Source organism: Cololabis saira, chromosome 15, assembly GCF_033807715.1.
Source record: "Cololabis saira isolate AMF1-May2022 chromosome 15, fColSai1.1, whole genome shotgun sequence".
Classification (NCBI taxonomy): Eukaryota; Metazoa; Chordata; class Actinopteri; order Beloniformes; family Belonidae; genus Cololabis; species Cololabis saira.
In genome coordinates, this window is record NC_084601.1 from 16,845,948 (window position 1) to 16,868,868 (window position 22,921).

Genomic DNA, 22,921 nt, shown 5'->3' on the forward strand with positions numbered 1-22,921 from the left:
TAACTGTCACTCAACTATAGAATGGTAGCAAAGCCTCCAGACTGGACTCGCGTGCTTTCTCCATAGTTGACCTGGTTCAGATTGCAGAGAATCTTGTCTGCACTTTGTCAAGAACAGCAATAAGACGTGGATGCAACCCTATCTAATTCAGCTGTCAAGGAAAACTCCGGACTTGGTTCCAGTCTGTCTCAGACTGTCCATCTGAGACATCTTTATCGAGCTGGAGAGGAATAAACACTCAACAGAGAACGAGATAAAGTCTTCAAGCATCAGTCTGTGTGTGGAGAGAAAAAGATAGGAGCAACAATCACTAGTTTGCAGTCAAACAACTTTCTAGATACGGTCATTGCTTTTTGTGTGAAAACCAGCACAAACGTATTATATAGGGCAGACTTTTATTTTCTTTTAACAGCTGAAGTTGACATATGAATTGTGTCTGTGCACTTTTAATTTTGTACTTCAAATGTCCTTCCAGAAAACACTTACTTGGAAGGAATTAACATTACAGAGTAATATTTATTCGATTGATTTTGAATTGCTTTTCCTTTCTTTGTTGGGGGAATGTAAGTGAATTCTGCTTTGGAATAAAGATGTTAATGGATGCAGAGATATTAAAACACTAGACGGTTTATAAAAACAAAAAAAGTGGTTGCTACTTTGTGATTAATGGCTTTTTTTCCCCCTCGCTTTCTTTTCCGAGAGTTGATTTCATTCCAAGGGAGAGTGTTTGTATAGCTTGTAATCACTCACAGCATGAGAAATTATAACGGAATAAGTGCTCTTTGTGTAGTAAGACTAGAGCAAAAATTCCCTATCATTTACCACTTGACTGGGAATGCTGTGGAAGCCTCAATCTCAAAGCGTTATTGTCCTTTTGCTCTCCAGACTGCATAATACATAATCGTTTTTGCAGTACAAGACGGTGGAAAAATTGTACTACATATCTGTTGCGAAGCCTATTCCATAACCTCAACCTTGTCCTCCATAATGGTTTGCTTTGCACAAGCCATGGGAAGTTTTGGTGAAGGGGTAGCGACAACAACTACACATAACTATGTTCTTTTCTGAAAAAAAAAACCACCTGCAGAAGAGCAGTGAAATATGCGCGAGTCACAATTTGTCCGACTGTACTTATTGTATTTTTTTTTCATAATAATTTTTCATTTTCTTCCGTTCAAATCCAGTTACTCGGGTCGCGGTGGGGCGGTGCTGATCTCCGCAATTTGAAGCCTTGTATAATAATTGTAAAAAAAAATAAAGGGTACTACTTCGCAGATTTCATCCGTCACAGGTTCTTTTTGGAACGTAACCCCCGCGAAAAACAAGGGATTACTGTATATTTGTCGCATGCCACAACTGTGTCAGCCTGCAGCCTGCAGTTCAAAGACAATGATTGTCTGAAAAAGTGAATACTAACATAGGCCTTTGCCACAAAAGACCACAGAGAGCAGATCTTTGATGGATCTGGATGTGCGTGCGCTCGTGTCTGTGCACATGATCATTGTAAGCTATACAATCAAACTTTTTGACCAGAGGAGGCAAAGTTTGCACACCCTGGTCAAATTTTCTGTTGCAATACATGACTAAGCAAGCAATGTATTTGTAAAACCAATAAAGGAACAGACCCTGAAGGAAAAGAATGGCCTTCTGCCTGACCTTAACTTGGTAATGTCCCCTCTAGCGTGTGTTCTAGCTTATAAATACTTTCTTTCCAGCGAGCTAAAAGTCTGCCAGTTTGTGCTTGCGCTTTGTCCAATTTTCATGAAAAAGGCTTCGGGGTCTGTAAGAATCTTGCCCTGCTCTTTGAGGTCTATCCACAGATTTTCAGGAAAGTTAGGTTCGACAAATAGAGTATTTTATTTTTTCCTAATCTTGTTATAACCCTGTTATATACTATTTTTAAGGCAGTGTGATTAACCTATTTTCCCCGTACTAGGGAAATGTTTCATGAGCTACCCATGATCGACCCACCTCTGCAATTAACGTGTGAAGAAAAGCTTTTCTTTACAGAGACATCTGGAAGCTTTGCTCAGTATCACTACAAGGATACATTTTGGCATGATCAGTCAGCAGGACCTGCCCTAACCAACCAACCGTAACATGCCTATATGACTACGTAAAAATACAAAGGAAAGTTGTCTTGGACTTCAGTATCTTGTGTCTATTTCTTCATAATCCTATCTCCTGGTAACAATACAGACGGAGGAATCAAATCCATGGTTACCATTTATAGCCTTTGCTGCATGTTGGGTCTTCCATTATTTAGGCTTTCACAGTCCTGAGCAGATAGAGGAAAATCTGAAATTTACTTGCAGTGTGAGGTTTTTTTTTTCCTATACACTATAAGCAATTAATTTAACGATCTACCTGATCTGTTACCTATGTGTTAAGTTTGGATCTTTGGTCATTAAATAGCTTCCAGTTCGGCAACATGTCGCTTGTAGGAATTTTGTAATGAAGGATTACAATTGGCTAATAACCGGAACCTTTTATTTATTAATTTATTTTGTATCCACACTTGTAACAAGTACTCTTTGGGTGTGATTATGCATGTGTATGTGCTTGAAAAGCAAATATTGGCAATAGTCAACGATTAATTAATTCTCTTCTTTTTGGTATGCATGTGGTTTTTGCTTTTTTTTGGTTACATTTTTTAGGATTTATACCCGCGAAGTCTCACACTAACAGTTCAAAGCGTGTACTACTGTATGTCTTCCCCAGAAAAAGACAGTTGATCCCGGCTAATGGCACACCATGTGATCCGTACACAGCGTGATTGACCGCATTACCAAGGAGAGTTGGCAGTGCCTTCCTACTTGAGAGAATTACACAAATATATTTACCGACCTGCAGTCCAGTTTATCTCCTTCCCATCGCCCCAGTGAAAGGAGTGACTATATATAATTTTGAGCTGACATAAGAAGAATCCTCACTTTGATACAGTCAACTTGGGGAGACAGAGACATATATTCTTCTGTAAACACTGAAGATAAACAGCTTCAATCGGAGGATTGCTGGATCGATCACCACCTTCCTCGCTAATGTTTTCCACCCCGGCAAGTTGCTTTGGACAAAAGCATCCGCTAAATCAATGTGATATAATAAAGCGTATAATGTCAAAAGTGCTGTTTGTCTTGAGCTGTGAACCCACGGATAATTCTACCCACACGTATATTCTTATTTTTGTTTAAACAATTGCAAATTAGCTGTCAGCCTTTTTGAAATGTCAGCAGCTCATTGTGAGTCTGCTTTTGCACGTTGGCAGTTTTCAACTTTGATGCAGTTTTCCTGAGACAGATTAATGGAGCTTGAGGTGTATTTTATGTTTAGGGAGCTTATAGATCCTCACAGATTACTCAGACCTTAAATAATTAAAAATACAAGTACGTCTGCTGTCTCAGTCACTCAATATTTCCAGCCTAAGGTAGCGTACGAGCGTATGTTTTGATTTATTTATCTGCTTGTTTTTGGGTTTTTTTTAGCCTAAGCAAGGGTATAAACAGTAGTAGGACTTTATGGCAATTGTATCCAACTAAAACATTCATATATTAGGAATGTTTTCTTTTGATTCTTTTTATAGCATGAAATCATGTGCTGTGTGATCCAAACAGAGCTGACGCAACAGTGCCGTGCACAACATCGGCCAAAAGTTGCATTGTGGGGGTTTTCTGAGAACGAAATGAAATCAAATTGAATGTATTCCTGTTGAACTCTTTCGTAAAAGGAACAAATGAATTTGTAATCAGCTATTTCATAACTGGTTGAAATATTTAGGACGTACATACGAATTGTGTTACATTTGTTGTTTCTATTTATGGGAAATCCAAAAGCCTAAATGGTGTTTGTTCTCTATTCCGTCTGTGTGTAGTATCTTGTTTTTGTAGCCTGCTCACTTTTTCTTCCTCATCTTTTCTCTCCCTCTTTTCTTTCGGTTACATTTGCTCTACTTTCTTTCAAAACTCGGCATCACTGTACCCCGACTCCTCCCATCTCTCCGCAACAACCATCATCCCTCTGGCGCTCTTCATCCCCTCCCATCTCTTTCTTTCTTGCTGACTAGTGGAGGGCCAGTGGTCGGAGTGGGGCCCCTGGTTGAGATGCAGCGTAACTTGCAACGTGGGCACGCAGCAGAGGCAGAGACGCTGCGGCGCGTCGGTGCACGGCTGGGCGGAGTGCAAGGGTCCCCATCAGGAGAGCAAAAAATGCACGAACCCTTCATGCAGCGGTAAAGCATACAAATGAGTGCTCGGCATTCACACTCACATGCCCTCAAACGCCATTATGCAAGCATACACCATGCATTATCTAAAAGAAAGCACATACTTGTCTCTGAGTCATGTTGCACAAATGAGTAATTTGAAGGCCGGGACCCAATTTCCCACGTCTTTTTTCAGCAACGGCCCTGGAGGATAGAATACTTGTTGGTGTTTTTAATGAGCCCGGGCCCAAAACTGGGCTCAAGTTGACTTTTTTATTAGCATGCTGAGAATAATAATAATAAAAGCTTCATAAGGTAAAAGTTAGTGTTTTGATGTTGAATCCCCCCTAAACTTTCAACAATTTCCCTAAACTTCACCGGCAATCCTTTGCTCTTGTGCCAGGTGGAGGTAACTGGGGCAGCTGGAACCACTGGACTCTTTGCAGCAAGACGTGTGACTCTGGATGGCAGCGCCGCTTCAGGATGTGTGAGGGCACAGGAGAACAAGGTTATCCCTGCGAAGGCTCCGGAGAGGAGATCCGGCCCTGTAACGAAAAGAAGTGCCCCGGTCAGTGACTCGTGTGTCATTTTGTGTGAGTGAGTGTGTGTGTGCCAGACAGACCTGAAATACTGAACTGAAGATGAGAACTATAGTTTCCTCGGTGGAATTGAGCACCAATTTTAGGGGTACATATCTCACGTAGTGTTTGTCCAGCCTGAGAAATGTGCATGTGTCTTTTTTGCGTGCGCACAGTATTTGTCACGCAGACTGGAAGCGATTCCCTTTGGTCCATGCTACAGCCAAAGGCTTCCTCAGCATCTTTAAAACTGCACTCACCTCATATTTATCTGTCTTTTGTTTTCTTCATCAATCTACAAATGTACTTCCCTTGTGAGTCTTTCCTTTCATTCTATGTCTGACTGCATTTCCATTTAAATGTCTTACCTTTTAACATAATATGACATCATGACATCACCTTTCGAGCCTGGAGCTGCGCTTTAGCCTTAAGTCTTAATGGGTTATTTTATTACACTTCACGCTTTCTAGTTTGCCGTATTTGTTTCCCTACCCACTTCAGGATTTGATGATGGTTCGCTTGCGCTGTTTGTCATTGTCCTGTCTGAAGCTGGATGAATATTGTGTACATTCTTGAGTGCCACATGTGTACGTGTTGAGCTTTTATGAACCACGGATGACGGGCTTCTGAGCACATCCTCCACTATGACCTTTTTGTTTTTAGAAGCTGGCGAGCCTCTTTCACACAAGACGGAGTTCTGGTCTGTTTGCATTGCAGGGGAAGATCATATCATATTTCTACTCTCCGTCTTTGCTTTTTGCTCTCCATCCCTCTTCATCGCTCTGCATCTGTCTCTTGCAGTGCGCGTCTCCCCCCTTGGAATATCTTCAGAGCGCTCTTCCTTGTTTTTTCATCAGGGCTATGAAAGAGAGGGAGGGGGGGAAACAGATGAATAAAAAGAGTGGATAAGATGAAGAGGGAATGAGATGCTGCACTGAGGCAATGTCACTGACAGCAGTGAGAATTGTACAAGGGAATAAGATTGGAAGCTACTGCAGGAGAGCATAGATTTGTATCATGCTTTTTTCTGCTTTTGTGCCCTCTCTCTCTCTCTCTCTCTCTCTCTCTCTCTCTCTCTCTCTCTCTCTCTCTCTCTCTCTCTCTCTCTCTCTCTCTCTCTCTCTCTTTCTCTCTCTCTCTCTCTCTGTGGCATGGAGATTTTCTTTTTCTTTTTGCCTGCCAGGCAGTGTTACATTTTACTTTGTATGTGTGTTTCTCACCAACAGCTCCACATGAGATATGCAAAGATGAGAACCTCCTCTCAATGTCATGGAAAAGAGCCTCAGCTGGAGAAACCGTCTACAATAAGTGTCCAACAAATGCCACTGGTTTGTGATATATTTTAATTGGCTGAATTCTTCAGTATAATTGAGTGAATACATCTTTTTTTCCCCAGCTGTTTCAAACTGTTGAAAGCCGTGTCATGACAAACCCTTGGACATGAAAACAGCCTTACATACAACTGATAGGGAAAAAAAATATCCATGTATTTTGTAAAAGAACATGGATTTGCACTCAGGATAGTGAGCATGACCAAGGCCGCAGTAGATGCAGTGAAATTGGTTAGCTTGGTAAAAATAGCCAATTCTTAGCATTTTTTTCATTTTTAACACGATTTGCTTTAGAAAAATGAATTCACCCCATGACCAATACTATACTTACAGCAGCAAATATTGAAGAAATGTAATGAATCTAAAATTACAAAAAAAAAGTTATATGGATATTTAGAAGCTTCATAACTGTAAGGTATGTTAACATTTATTAGCCAGGTAGCATGGTTAGCACTACAGTAGCCACTGCAAAAATAAATACCCTCTCCTCTTGATCACAATAAAGTAACGGAATATTGCTTTAAACGTCTGTTAGACTTAAGGAAGGATGCATGTTTGCAATAAGCAGTTTGTGCGAGAATAGCTACACAAGCGGCTAATGCACAATCCTCTTCACCAAAAGCACATTTGTGAGATTATTAGCATGAACACAGAGCAGCTTTGAAGCCTCTTTTTGTCTGTGCTCCGTTATGCCGTGTTGTAAATGGGTGGAAAGAATAGGCCCGGGAAGCCAACTAGTAGGCTACATATTCCTGATTGCATCGCTGAGCTTCGTAGCATGTTGATGACTATGGAGGAAGTGATAACGACAACTGGCTTACCGACTATCAATCAATCAGCTACACCCACGGGCATTTTAACATTATTTTTGGCGTCAGCCAGAGCCAGCTCCTGGTGGTCAGCAGAGGAACTGCAATCTTTTTACATTCAGGTTGGCCACAATAGAGATATAAGATTGTTGGTGCTCGGTCTCCATTTGATGCATCCTCAATAAAATTGATAAAGCAGAAAAGCTTTCGGCGATTTTAACTAAAGGCACGCTTTAATTTGGAGCTCTACTACGGCTATAACTTCTCACAACACACAAACACAGACAACAATGCATGAGACACAGCTATTGTTAAGCTCCCTGAATGCATGTGTGCAGTTTTCCATTAGTATGAGAAATGCAACCAAAGCAAAAGTAAATGGGAATAAAATAAAATAAAATCTTGAACAAAAGATGTATGCAAAAATAAAAGTCACTATCTTCTGAAATATGTTATTTCTTCAAGAAAAGGGGCACAGAGACATAATAGATTTTGACAAGGTATAATTACATTATCCATCCATCCATTTTCTATACCCGCTTTATCCTTTGCAGGGTCAGGGGGGTCTGCTGAAGCTTATCCCAGCTAATTTCAGGCGAGAGGCAGGGGTTCACCCTGGACAGGTCACCAGTCCATTGCAGGACCACATAGAGACAGGGACAACCATGCATACTCACACTCACACCTACGGGCAATTTATAATCTCCAGTTAACCTACGTTGCATGTTTTTGGACTGTGAGAGGAAACCGGAGTACCCGGAGGGAACCCACGCAAGCGCGGGGAGAACATACAAACTCCTTACATGTTCATGCTCTAATAATTACATTAGAGCATATCTAAACGTCACATGTGTTAGGTAAATAATTCCCCATACAGGATCCTAACTAGCAGGGAAAGAATGATTAACCTGATATAAATGTATTCAAATAAATCATAAAAAAAAATGTTACTAATGTACCAACTTGTGCACCTGGACCATATGTGTTCTTTGTTAAATTGGTACACATGGTCTCTTCAAATGCATTCATATTTTTTTTTAAACATTACTTGTCACTGCAAATAATTCCCCTTTCGGGATTAATGAAGAATTTTGAATTTGAATCTAGATGGGAGGGTTTGTCAAAACTCTCAGGCATGCCAACCGTTACAGAAATAAACTCCCAGAATCACGTCAGATGGACATGTGGTTCAGATGACCTATTATCACAATATGTGCTTCGGCATGCTCTGCCATTGGCTCTCACATCAGAACCCACCTAAATGAGTAAGATAGCCTGCCAGTATACATTATGCCTTAGACAGTTACATTTGATCTGAAATCAAAGTGGGGCATTTAATGTACTGAGAAATGTGACCGTTGCTTCATCACTCATTAATGGAGCGGGATCTTCTCTAGTTTATCTCCTAGCAGTCAGGTTACAACAGTGTAGCAATGCAGAACATGTTATTTGCAGCTTTAGTACTCCATGAAAATGCACAATTAGATTTTTTTTTTTAATGAATAAGAAACATGATCATTCTCAATAGCAGTATAAATCATTGAATCGTATATTATGCTTTATTCTTTTATGTAATGCTAAATTGCAAGTGAGCCATTTAATCAAGAATGATTAAATGATTAAAAGTATATTTGCTCAGACGTCAAGAAGCCAATGTGGTTAAACATGTTCCACTACTCCAAAAAAAACTATGTTTGCAATTTAATAGCCTAAAACCTCGACAAAAGAAAAGGTATTATTCTGCCTATTTTGTTGTTTCTGAGAATGTATTCAAGAGATTCTCTTGTACCAGCCTGACCTTTTTAAAAAATGTGCATCCCTCCCTGTTTTACAAGTCAAATTATATATTGATTTCTTTTTGTGGCAGAGCTTGTTGAAACTTTGAACATCATAGCACATAATAGTAAAAGTATTTGTATTGAAAACATGTTTTTTGAACCTCATAGTGAGTATTTCTGTCTCTTTTCTTTCCATTTGCTTTTCCAGGATCTGCTAGTCGTCGTTGTATGCTGGACAATAATGGAGTTGCTTTCTGGGGTCCTCCGAGCTTCGCCAGATGCGTCTCACTTGAATATAGATATTTACATTTATCTGTGAGTTCCCTTTTATCAAATGAGTAGCAAATACCTCTCCGAACCTCCAGCTATTGATTCATCTTTCAAGTTCTCCTGCCAGTGGCCAGTGTTTATTCGGGTTGCATCATCTCAAGCAGCTGGTTGCAGCATCCCCATCTATCACATACCCACGTCTTCAATCATGTGTGTGACCTTGTTTAAATTTTCTGTGAAAATGCTTTTGAAAGGATTTTTCTGCCTGTCACGTGCCTCCTTCAGCTGTCATTTTTTTCCTTTTTTTCTTTTTTTTTGTTAAAGTTTACTCAATGTGGCAAAAGAGGAATGTCTTTACTCAAAACTCGCCGCTATCTTTAATTAGCCTTTCCAGTGCATTGCACTCACACTTATCAATTAATGAACATAGGTAATGAGTGTTTTCATCAGGGAACCTCTTCTCCTTCATCTTTGAACTTCAACCTTTCCATCTACTAGATGATGGTGGAAGGAGATAGTGGTCAGGGATTGTGCGTTGCATAGCTGATTGCACTCTTACCTTCTGTTCCAACCTTTCATTAACACCAGGAATTGGTAATTAATTTTCCGTGGTTGCCTTTATCTTTTGTTCTTCCTGTCTCTCTCTTCCTCTCCATCTGTGTGTTTCTTGTGCTCTATGTTTGAGTTTAAACTGCAGACATGCCTTTCCGTTTTGTATGAATTTTGCTTTAAAATTACTGCTAAGTTTTCTTCTTGCATCCTTATTTTTAGCACAATGACAAAAAAAAGAAGAAGAAAAAATATACCTATCTTAAAATATCCCCTTATCTCAAAAGTGAAGCATGCTTTTGATTTTTTTTTGTAAAAAACAAAACACAATTCTGGAGGTTTGATTCTGACTTATAGTTTTCCTCATGGTTTGATTCTGATGTATCCAAAACTTTTACCTGCTACTTCTGTTAGACTTCTGTGTACTGGGAACAACATGTAAGGTTTACCCATCTGTGCTCCGAATACTCCAAGATTTCAGTTATTCATCTTAGTACCATGCCAAGTGTTTTATTAATTAGTATCAGGGATGCTCTGTAGTTTGCCTTCTTCAGCAACCAGACTTTTATTATTACAGTGTCAGACTTTAGTAAAGCATGCAGTGTGGAGTTTGGAATCATCTTGTCTTGCTGAAATAAGCAAGATATTTGTAAAGGGACACATGAATAAATAATCGACATGACAGCATTTGTAGCTCCAAAACCTCAGCATTAATGGTGTCTTTGCACCTTTTTAAATTGCCTTGCAGAACTCTTACACACACACACGAAAAGTGTGTGTGTGTGTGTGTGTGTGTGTGTGTGTGTGTGTGTGTGTGTGTGTGTGTGTGTGTGTGTGTGTGTGTGTGTGTGTGTGTGTGTGTGTGTGTGTGTGTGTGTGTGTGTGTGTGTGTGTGTGTGTGTGTGTGTGTGTGTGTGGACACACCCAGCTACTCAAGAATAGTCTCCAAACCTTTGATAGATATGTTATTTTTTTATTTTCTTTGCAATTATAGGTTTAACTTGACTATTACAAACTGTTTTGTTTTTCACAAACTGTATTCCCTCATACCTGAAGCATTCCGCGCTCCAACCTGTGGTTTTCATTGTAGAATTGCATCTATTTTTTCATGAAATGTTGCAATCATTCAGTTTTGCAGAGATTTCTATTTATTTTCCGGAATGTTTGATGGAATTTATATGCAGTTGATGATAAAATTACATAAGCTGATGAGTATGTTATTTCAACCACGAGTGAGTGCCAATGTGAAACACTATCTTTCCCTCAAAGACTCCAGACTACTGCAATGCAGTGTATTTTGGTTTATATCAGACTTCTCTGTGTTGTTTAAAAATAGTTCTGAATGAAACAGCTCAGTGGAGTAATGGACACATTACTCCAGCGCTTGCATCCTTTCTCCGGCTCTCAGTCTGTTTTTAGATTCATTTTAAGGTTTTGTTATGTATTTTAAAGTTTTGAATGGATTGGCATCTTTTTTTAACCTACATTCCTCAGAACCCCTGCAAAACCACTGTGGTTTTGCAGTAAAAACGCCTTTAGATTAGAAGCGTCAAATTAGCGCGTTAATTGCGGTTAATTAATTAAATTTAGCGCGTTATGTTTTTTAATCGCTTAATCTATTTTTTAATCTCTAACTTTACTTTTTCAGTTTGCGAGTTGCCTTTATTATGAGTTTGTGCAGTGGGCTTCTTGTGGCTGGAAAACAACGGTCAGTCCCACCTTGAAGTGGACTCTGATTGGCTGTCCCTGTGTGTGGGCGTGGTTAGCTCCGCTGGTAGACTCCCGTTGTAGCTGGACAGGTGGGGGAGGGGGGAGTAGCGGAGAAGAGAAGTGAGAATGGAGGAGCATGTGAAAGTTGTCGGTCAAGTGAATGGGGAATTTACATTTCTAAAACGCCCCGACGGAAGCATTGATAAAGGTAGAGTGATATATGTTTTTTGTGGAAAGGACTTTGCTCCAAACCGAAGCAGCCGAACTAAAGTATACTTTTTGAGTATATACTGTTTAGTATGGCATTTCGGACGCACCGGAGGAGAGCACCGCGCGCATGCGCGCGTCTGCGACCGATAGGCTGGCGAATGTTCTTGCCAAGTGGATGTAAATGGTTAGGACTAACACCTCAAGTTGAGGGCTTTTCTTGCCAATTTTTACGTGAGATTAAAAAAGAGATTAATTAGATTAATTAATTACAGATCTTAATTTATTAATCGCTCAATTTTTTTAATCGCTTGACAGCACTACTTTAGATATGTAATACTTACGCTGATTAGGACTCATTTCCATATCTTGGCTTCTGACAGGGGTAGAGCATGACATCTAAAGTTGATTATTCTGTTGAATTATATGGTACTTTAGTTGATTTTGTTGCATTTAAATGGGCCTTTACACATAGATTTGACCTTGACTATGACTGTATTCATTGTGCGTATCCTTTAAAGTGATCAACTGGCAGATATGCAATGTTTCATCCCTTCCGAATGTGCATAGTAACAACAGGTTTGAAAAGAGGAACCAAGATATTCTCATTATGTTCAGCAACCAGTTTATATCTTAGACTCCACCAGTCTCTCTCCTGGCACCTCTGATGTTGTACCATTATTTTCCTGCAGAAATGCAGAAGGAGCAGATGAAACGCTGACTCTAGAACAGGTCTTTTGTATTTTTTCAGGCCATCTATTAAAGGGTTCCTTCAGGGGTATTCTGTTGATTTTTAAAACACGGTGTGGGTCTGTAGATGTTACTATATCTGACACAGTGAATCTTAACGCTTACCGACTGTTCTTGCATGAGATTATAAATGTTAAAAAAACTTTCAAATTTGATGACATGTCTTTTTTTTTAGTTGCATATCTTTTTAAGTGATGTTCAGTTTTGGAATTTGGCTTTGCAGGCAGAAGGGAAACCGTCAACTTTTCTAAGCCTCTCTGCTTCTCAACACATTGCAGTTACGGGAGCATCTCGCGAAGGGTCAGAGGACCCTGGCTGGGGAGGGCATGTCTCAGATCGTACGGAGTCTCCTGGAACTCTTGCAGAGGAGGAGCTACTACAGTGGCGACCTTCTCTTCTCCACGGAGATCCTGCGAAATGTGACGGACACCTTCAAAAGAGCAACCTACATCCCAGCTCCCGACGACGTGCAGGTATGCAAACGGTCAAAGATCCTTTACTGTGCTCGTCTCTGCACACGTGTGCTGTAGTGACAGTGCCATCACGGTCCTGCTTTATCAACTGAGCAATTTTCTCTTGTTTGTAGAAATTTTTCCAGATTGTCAGTCACATGTTGGACTTGGAAAACCTTGAGAGATGGGAGGACGCTCACCAGGTATGACCGTTTGTGCTCGTGAGTGTGTGGTCTGGGTGATTGTGCATCTTTATACCTGTTTAGCATCTTTAGTGTCAGAAATTGCACCACGTGTCACATTGCCTTGCGTCTGTGGGTGTGACCTCATGTTTTACTAACTTTTTATTGTTTGAGACATAAAACCACACCTGTTTAACAAACACGATGGCGACTTGTTTACAATTTAACAACCTGTTCATGCATGCATGCATGTTTGTGTGTTACGGTGTGTGACCCGTCCAGATGCCCTTGAATTGAGATTTGTTTACTTGCCATCTGGACATCATAATGAAGAGAAAAATTATCTGTAGGTTGTTTTTCTTTTTTCTTCTTTTTTTTTATCTCAAATGGCCACATTGTACAGGCGTAGAAGTAATTTTGTAGGCTTGATAAGGAAGAAAAATCTTTTAATGCTTCTGACGTGCTGTTTGATACTTGGATTTAGATTATAATTATGATGTCATGATCATGCTCACTGTTATGTTCGTTTCGATCCTTCCACTCTCAGGTGGCTCCCGGTGCTGCTTTGCTAATGAGGATATTAGAAGATTTCATCCACCTCATTGGAGAAGCCCAGAAGCCTTTTCAGAGTTTCCTAGTGGTGACGAACAACATCAGTAAGTCACTGCTGGCTGTTAAAAAAAAGACAAGACAGAAGCTACTGTTTTTGACATATTGTAACATACTGATATTTTTTGGCGATTACCAAATGATTTAATAAAAAATATTCTGCTTTATCGCAATATTACTGGCACAATTACTTTTTAGGATGAGCAAAAAGTACCTTGTCGCTTTCAATGTTTGGTGTCTCGCCTTTCCTGGATTCAGTGTTCTTTGTTTAAGCCTTCTTTCTCACTGCAGAGTTTTAACAGTATTTTTGGGATCTCTTGTTCATTCAGTGATAACCATCCAGAGAGAGCCGGTGTCAGCAGTTTCCAGTGATATCAACTTCCCCATGAAAGGCCGGAGGGGAATGAAGGACTGGGCCCGGACGGCAGAGGATAAGCTCTACATCCCTAAAGAAGTCTTCACCATCCCGACTGAGGGTGAGAGATTTAAGATGCGCATCGGCTCCGTGGGCCCGGTTCAAACTTGGCACGTTTTACAGCTAATCAGTGCTATTCATTGAGTTAGGTGACCAGGGCCAACCCATAAAGATGAAACGCTTTATCAGTTGTATTGGCTTTAAGGATGTTCCTGGAAATAATTATTACCCTTACCTGCAGCCGTTTTTTCCAGGTTGGAAGGTGCTCTGGCTTGAAATATCTTTGTAGTGCTCAGTCACAGGGGTCTTTCTGTTCAAACAAATTTGGTCCCATGCAGCATTTGCTTTTCTAGGCTGGAAGGATGTATGTAGCATACAGTACATGCCTGAAGCATGCATACTAAAATCAGGGAACACACAAGCTTTAACTTTGTCATGTTAGGATCAGCACCTGTGTTAGGGTATGTCGGGCATGTCCAGATATGTGTCCAGATATGTGAGGTCAGCTCAGTAGAGGTGATGACTTGCAGAGTGCTCATCTCCAATTTGCAGCATGTACAAACGAAAAGAAGTATTTTTGTGATGGAGTTCTAGATGGAAATGAGGGAGAGGACACAGAGCAGCATAGCGATTCGGATGAGCCAGTTTCTGAGGAGGAAGACAACGTGGAGTATCATCCAGAAGAGACAGACACATTTGATGATTCTGATGAAGAAGTCACCAGTGGTGAAGCTGCTGTCACTGAAAGATTCAAGTACAAAAAGCGTTAGCTCTGTTGGAGCTCAGTACCTCCCGATGTACGTGGCACTGGCAGGGCAGCTGCTGCTAATCTCATCAAAATGACCCCTGGAATCGTAAGGTTTACTGTGACAAGTCAGTGACATCCCGACATGTTATGAACTATTTATGCCGTTAGTCACTAAAAAGAGTCATAATTGCTGTGACAAACTGATGTGTCATGACTTGTTCCGCTTTTCATTTTGTTTCTATTTAAGTTCTATTTCTTAAAAAAAAGCCTTTTTTGTCTTTTTCTCGAGGTAAATATATATATATGGGTCGAAATTGACCCGTAATGCCATCGATGTCACTATAGTTAGTAATGTTAAAATGAAAAATAAATAAAACAATTATATTTAAAAAATGTTTTCTAATGCCCCTCGGTAATAGTCGGGTAACACAACAACACTTTATTTATTTATAGGATACTCTTGAGGTTCATTTTACCATTTTTTTTCTTTCTTAATTGGAATCGATAGATATACTGACAAAAAAAACAGCCCAGAGGTTTACACCAAAAATATTCAGACCAATATTTTTTTCATGTTCCAGAAAGCCTAACAAGCTAACCAAGAGATGAGAAACAAACTGGATGATGGATACATGTTTTAGTGTATTTTACAGCCGATTGAAGACATCAGAGATGGTAACAGAAAGCTAACACGAGAGGAAGGTTCGGTACGTTGACGGGGGTGCACATCTGTAAGGAATTTTAATAATGCAGAAGTCAGTTATTTACAATGTCTTTTTTTTAACAATGTTTTTATTGAAAAAGAACACAAGACAATTCTAGTCGCTGAATTACAATTTACATTTTTCCTATTAAACATATACATACCGGTATATGCATATGTACATATTAGTATTCTAAACATATATACACACATAGTATATACATACATATACACACATGAAAACTTCAAATAAAAAGCAAATAGAATAGGAAATAGTAGAGTTAAATTGTGAAAAATGAACAATGAACGAACAAACTACCCTCCCGCCCACCACTCCCACCCCTCCTACCCCTCCCACCTCATGACAACAAATAATACTGGTTACTCATGCATTCCAAAGTACAACAACGGACACACACCCTTTAAATTTGTAAAATAAGAAATAAAGGGTTGCCACTTGTGAAAAAACTGCTCTGTACATCCTCTCAATGTATACTTAATTTTCTCAATTTTTAAGATAAACATGGTGTCTTTAAGCCACTGGGAAATGGAAGGATATTTAGCAGATTTCCAATGCAACAGTAAATAACGTCTTGCTAGTAAGGATTTATAAGATATAATATCCTTTTGTAAAGAATTTAGTGCACGTGAGGCATCAGACATTCCAAAAATAGCAACCAACGGGCAAGGCTGCAGATTTACTTGATTTACTTGAACAGTGGACATAATGGAAATATACAATCTCTTTATGTGTACTCTACGGTCAGAGCTTTCCTCTTGTGTTCAATAACAAACTAAGAGATGCATCTTTGTGACGCACACATAAAGCTCTTCAAAGATGATAAAGGGTAATGCTGAAAGGATCTGTAGGGCTTCTCAAGCGCACGCATGTCATGTATCTGTATGGACATCTACTCATTCAATTTGGAAAAATGACAATTCACTTTGAGTGACGGCAAAGGTTTCAATTTAAAGTCTATTGTTTGACGTTATCAGAAGAACCTTGACAGGGAAACCAAGAGAAAGGCAAGAAAGAGAGGGAAGAGGAAGCTTGAAAAGTAAAGCTGTAAAGGGAAGCAAAATGGTGTGAGAGCTGGAGGAAAATTAGCGAGACTAGATAAAAGCATTCCTGTGGCAGATTCACTCTAACAGTGAAGACAAAGGTCACCTCTGGCAGGAAATTACACTGGCAGACCTTTTGTAGAGAACCCCATACTCATTCCAGAGGAAAGTTCAGAGGGGCTGCAGGCCAGAGGACTGGATCTTCTCCTGGCCTCCGAGCCACACTGATGAAACTCTTTGAGTCGTGATCTGGGTTTTTCTTCTCTATCTTGGCCTTGACCTCATCTCTTGGATTTTGGGTTTAACTTTATTTTCGAGACAGTCTGTCTGCTCCTCAGTTAGTTTTACTCTTGACAGATTTTGTAACAGCTTGTTCCTCTGAGCTTTTTTGTTCAGTGTTGCTTCATGGCCATGCCTCATCCAGGTTCTGTTACTAATTACCACACCTTTTATTTATCTCATGTATTTATCTATTGTTCCTCCCCTCAGTGTTTTTTGCCTCCTGGATCTCTTCATCCTCTGCCAGATCCACTTCATTGTTCATTGTTTCAGCAATGGCCGCTTCGTTTTGTTTTTGTCTTTTTGTTTCGAAATCTGCCTTTTCTTTTTTTTGTTGAACTCAACCACGCTTAATTTTTGTCTAGTTTTGACTCGTCTTGATTTTAGGTTCTTCCTGTTGCTGCTCAGGTATATCAAAGGCCAGAATACTAGGGTTTGATATAACTTCGGTTATGTGCTATTTGGTCAATTTTGTCATCGGAGATTGACATGTCCCTTTGGATTTTGACAGCATCAGTGCACTTTGACAGTATCGGAAATCTGGTCGTTCTGATAGTGAAGACATGAATTGAAGTCTTTACAGAACTGGTATCTCTCTGAGTCATTTAGTTATAATGAAAGCCTGTTTCACACGGACAGCTTCAACATTTTCACTAAGCCCCACTGGAACCTTTGCATTTACGCCTGTGGAGAGTGGCTGCACACACCCATTACTCAATCATCGTCTACGGACGTTTTCTTGGACACGAGGCTCTTCCGTCTGTTTTCAAGACACATGGTACCCTTTGATGGCACTTTCATTGCCAGTTATGAATGAGATTTGTTACAATTACTTGGTTAATAATAGACAATATGCCTAGGGTTTAGGAAACCATCATGGTTTCGTACTAACGTACATTTTAGAAGTTTTTCCTTACTGTTACAAGCCCAGTTTGCAAAGTTCTGTGCAGCCGATTGCAGCCAAACTGTAACGCAACCCTGGTCCTTGAGGGCCGGTGTCCTGCATATTGTAGATGTTTTCCTGCTTCAACACCCCCGATGCAAATGACTGTGTCATTTATAGACAGGTGCTAACCTTGATGACAAGCTGATGACAGTCATTAATTTGAATCTAGGTGTGCGGAAGCACGGACACAACTAAGACACGAAGACCCTCAGGGACCAGGATTGTCCACCCCTGCTCCAACCTTTGCTGGACCAAGCTTCTGTTTGTGTCGAGTTTTTTAACTCAAAGTTTGTTCAACCTGAAAGTGCGGACATAATCAGTTTGTTCTTGTTTAAAAATTCACAGTTGAGCAAGTTGAGATATACCTCAATGGAGGTTCTTGTCTTGCTAACAAGTGGTTCATTTCATTCTCTATTTCTGATTTTTTGGAGTGCAGTGCAGCATCAGCAAAACAATGTTCAGCTACTGTGGACAGCTTTTGATCGTTAACTCCTGTAAAACAGCAAAGTTTGGCTTAACATCTGAATACATCTGAATATATCTTTTTCTTTGACAAATGGCACACTAAAGTGCACAGCTGGTGACTGGTGGATGGCCATTTTGCTGGATTACAGTTAGCCACCAATCATTTGGATGTTCATTTGGAGAGTGCGGAAAAGTCTGTTCGTGGAAAATTAGAGGTTTGTGATTGAGTGCTTTTATGCTATTAATCATTCCAGAGCATAGGAATGACCCCTATAACCCACCCACCAACCCACCCACATACGTATACCACACATAGTGATTTACCATTTATCCATAAAACTCTGGTTATCTCATTTGCATGCTTCTGCAGCGCACTGTCCAATTAGGTTGCATCAAACTCAGAGGCTTCCTCATGCTGACTTTGATCATGAATTTGCCTGCTTGCAGCTTTACAATTGCTTTTTTTTCTCTCCTGTTCAGGTCTTTTTGTCTGCACACCCCCTTCCTCATCTGTCTTGCATAGCTACCTCTCTCCCAAACCATTACCTCTTAGGCAGTAGGCAGACGAACTTTTGGATGAGTCACGCAGTATGTCTGATTCCATCCGGCCTCCTCTAACTCCACCTCATCCCCTCTCTTCGCTGATACTTCTTTATTGTTTCTCTATTCCTGAAAGGTCAAAGGAAGGAGTGGCAATATCTCAACATGAACTCCTTCCCTTTTACTTTTCCTGTCTGCTTCCCTCTGCCACTCCTCATTTGAGACAAAGTGACATTTACAGAGGGGCGCCTTGTCTCCTTGGGAGCCCTTGCTCTTTTTGGTGAGAGAACATTGACTCGAGTGATGACAGACAAGAGGATATGAGCATTCACCACTGAAAATAGGGAGAAAGTGTGAAAGCAAAAAAAAAAAAGATGGGTTGGTGAAAAGCAACAACATGGCAGAAGGGGACAAGAGAGTGGAGTGCTGAGGAGGAGCAAAGACGGAATTAGGAAGACAGAGAGACGAGGACGTCAACTAAACGTCTGGAATATTGACTTCAATTTATCCGTCTCACATTTGGGGTATTTTATGAGCAGACTAAGTTGATGGAAATGAGGCTTCTACATTACAGCGGGAGCGGAGCATCCCACCGCTCTGAAGCAAAAAGAAAAATTGACATAAATCATGTCTCTACCCACACAGATTGTGAAACCACATCATGCCCTGACGTACATTTTCAACTCAAAATTATAATTAGACTGAATGTCTGTCAAACCCTCGAGGCAGGCACTGCAAAGTTCTCACTTGTTTTTGTGATGGAGTCAACAGAGCATTTGTCCGTGACACCTAAAGAGCTCATGTAAATTAAGCTGAAACAGCAAAGGAAATCTCTGCTTATTTGTATCACGAACTGCTGGTGAAATGCATTTTATCGCAATCCTTTATGGCAGATTATTAGGTTTACAGTTCCCTAGATGGCCGCAGGGCTGATGTCCCAGGGTGGTTTAGAAAATCTGGTCCATAGGTTTTATCTTTATTTGATTGGATTACTGCATCAGTGTATTTACTGGCCTGCCTAAAAGGTCAAAACACTGCGGCTGGAGTCTCAGTAAGGTCACATAAATCCACTTCTGAGGTCTCCACACCAGCTCCCTGTCCATCAAAGAGTGGGTTTTTGGATTATTATTGTTCTTTTTTTTTTCTTCTTCTGTTGTTGGTTTAAAACTTTCATCAGTTTAGGTCTAAAATACGTATTAGATTTGGTACATTATCCACCTTCAAGGCATCTAAAGTAATCCATTACAGGTTTGTTTTCTGTCCATGGAGTGATTCACTTTGATAGGTAACTTAAAATTTAAAATACCAAAAAAAGGTTGTTTTTTTTTTCCACCAAGGTTGACAAGGGTAAGGTAGATTGATTGACCAATTGGCGGGTTTCTCATTCATCATCAGGGATTAACAAGTTAAAGCACTGCTACGCGCTGACTGCTCGCTATATTGTGGTTCTTTTCTTGCAGAGTCTGAAACAGACACAGAATCCACGATGTACTACGTCATTGGAGCCGTTCTGTACAGGACATTGGGTGTCATCTTACCTGCACCAAAGTGAGTACTACAATTATATGTTATTTTGGTTGCATCAGACTATATATCACTTTCCTCTAGGGATGTCCCGATACCATTTTTTTCACACCGAGTACGAGTACGAGTATGAGTATTTTCATTTGAGTACCGATCCGATACTTCTACCACAAAAATAACTAGGCTAAAAATGCAATGAATTGGAAGACAGGTTTAATTTGCAACAAAAATTCAATTTTAAACAAAACTCGGCCAGCTAGGCTACGTTGAGCTGTTACTTTTCTTTTATCCCTTTTATCCGGGTACGCATCAATCTCATGACATCACTGAGTGATTCTTTGGGAAAAATGTTTGTTTTTGCATTTTTTGTCACATTTACACACACTCAAACACACACAGAGTTTCTATGAGTTCATGGGCTTGTTCTAGTTCTGCCTGGTTAAAAAAGAAAAGTACAAAGGCTTGAAATGTTGTGCTACTTGTGCTTAACTTATTTATTTTTATTCTGTTATTATTTATTAAAGTACTTGAATTTACTAATTTAATTTAGCTATTCTTTATTTTTTATTTATTTTATTGATTTAATTTTCACCAAGTACTTTTTTACTTTTACTCAAGTAATTATTTGGATGACTACTTTTTACTTCTACTTGAGTCATATTATTCTGAAGTAACAGTACTTTTACTTGAGTACAATTTTTGGCTACTCTACCCACCTCTGGAAACAAATTAAACAATCAAATAGAATTTAAAAAACAGGCTAAATGAAATGATGTTACACACTCAGTAGCCTACAGTAGGTGGCGGTATGCTCCTTAAAGTTGGTTGCGATCCGCCAATAAAACAGAGAAGAAGAAGAAGAAGAAGAACATAATCCCATTCTTACATTCTGGTTATATAGAGTGCCGTTTCAGGCAAGATAGTGACAATTAATGTAAGCAGGATGTCAGCAGTGTGGACATATTTCAAAATAAGGGACGACAGAAGCAAGACAGACTGCAGGCTGTCGGCGCGGCTAATGCGGCTAACGCGGGTAACGCGGCTAACCAGAATGTAACAATGAGATTGTTTATGTTGTACTGTGAGTTACGTGGAGTGTTTAATAAAGTTCTCCGTGAGTAAGGTTTGTCCAGTTTGTATAATTAGGGAGATATAATTTACTGAAACATGAACAGCTGGCTACAGCTACAGAGCTGCTACTCAGCCAGTCTACCAGGCCCGGGGAGCCGCGGGGCGGCTCAACGTCTCCCCCTAGCGGCGCTAACCAGTAACTACAAGTATCGGTGCGTGGTATCGGAGAATTTTTGCGTATGAGTAGCATGAGAGTATGAGTATATGAGGGCAGTATCGGCACCGATACCAGTATCGGTATCGGGGCATCCCTACTTTCCTCCCATTCCATCTCCCTTTTATTACATCTTACAACTTTTATCAGAGTTTTCAATTTTGTTGTATTGCCTTTTTATCTATTTTTTTTCTCCACAGTTCTCTCTACAGTTCTATTTCTTTGCAATTCTTTTTTGTCACCTTTTTCTTTTTTCAAACGCTCGTGTTTATTCTCTGATAATGTCTGTGTTGCTTCTCTTCGTCTGCGTGTCCAACCGACTGCTACTTTTTCCCCCTCAATGTTGGTATGTTTTTGGAAATGCACGAAGGGCTTTCAAGCCAAGCAGGCCTAATGGGTCCCAAAACCTGCCTGGAACCCAGGGGTGGGGGGTGGGGGGGTTAAAGGAGGTGGAGAGGATGGTCAGAGCTCCTCTGTGATATGTTTGTGCTGGCCTTGGGCCCTTATATTCAGGTCAGCGCTCTCGCTTGTGGACGAGCTGGATCTGTTTAAACCACTTTCCTCTCTGTAGACGTACTGAATGTTAATAGGTCCTCTGTTTAACTGAGGCACTTTTTAGTGCTTTCCTTCCCCCATACTAGGCTATTTTATCGGTGTAGGGATTTTTATAAACTTACTCAATACCTCTTTTAAAAGCATTGGTCTTATAGATTCCATGGAAAGTTTCCTGAGGTCTCTGAATAGAGAAAGTAGTAATGTTTTGTCCTAAGATCACTTAAATGCATTTTACACAACCTTATGCAATCCCTGTGAATGGTCCTCTTATAAGAAGCTGTTTTGTTGTGGTTGTTAATAATGAGGCAGTGGTTAATCCAGCATCAAGCTGAACACTTGCTGTTTCCACGGCTCTTGTGGCTTTACAGATTCCACGGATGCCAGTCGGCATATTGTCTGAGGTATGAAATCCGGTTCAATGAGAAGCATAGCCCCAGGCGAAACTCAAAATGCTGTTGTTTATGTAATGTTGTGTTCAAATGTGACCAATTTATCCTCATGCTGGCTGACTATGCATTGGTTCATTGTTTATAGTTTAATACTTCCAGCAGCTACATGGTTAGAATAGCTCCTAGGTTAAGTGTCAGCGGCTGAACAGAGCCTTTTTCAAACAGTCCACGGTTGGATAAACTATCCAGAGAGAGATGTTGATGGTTGGGGGGTGACAGCCACTCGATGCTGGACGATCCCTGCACCAAACCTCGTCCACACCGTCGTGTCGCCAGGCCGGGGACCAACCCACATATCGTGAGGCTCAAGTGCATGCACAGTTTCGTTGTTATGAAGCTGATTCTGATGTGTAGTATACTGGGATCCTATTATATACAAACATCAGCCATGGCATTGACAATCAGTTCTTTCAGAAGACTGTGGGAAGTACCGACATCTCCCGAATAACCGGGGACACAGCATTTTAATCTGCCATTTTCTGTTCTTTTGAAACTCACATTTTTCTTCTTCATATCCTTGTAGAAGT

At 40.2% G+C, this 22,921-nt stretch overlaps 1 protein-coding gene across 3 annotated transcripts in view; it reads left to right on the forward strand.

Moving 5' to 3' along the window:
* adgrb2 (adhesion G protein-coupled receptor B2) overlaps window positions 1-22,921 on the forward strand; it is a 280,821-nt gene that overhangs the window by 165,458 nt on the left and 92,442 nt on the right. For all 3 annotated transcript variants that reach the window (XM_061740983.1, XM_061740985.1, XM_061740986.1), the window contains 9 exons: window positions 4,061-4,225; window positions 4,602-4,766; window positions 6,003-6,104; window positions 8,903-9,009; window positions 12,459-12,653; window positions 12,767-12,835; window positions 13,362-13,470; window positions 13,753-13,899; window positions 20,042-20,129. In XM_061740983.1, coding sequence (XP_061596967.1) covers window positions 4,061-4,225; window positions 4,602-4,766; window positions 6,003-6,104; window positions 8,903-9,009; window positions 12,459-12,653; window positions 12,767-12,835; window positions 13,362-13,470; window positions 13,753-13,899; window positions 20,042-20,129 — 1,147 coding nt within the window. The remainder of the gene's footprint in view (window positions 1-4,060; window positions 4,226-4,601; window positions 4,767-6,002; window positions 6,105-8,902; window positions 9,010-12,458; window positions 12,654-12,766; window positions 12,836-13,361; window positions 13,471-13,752; window positions 13,900-20,041; window positions 20,130-22,921) is intronic.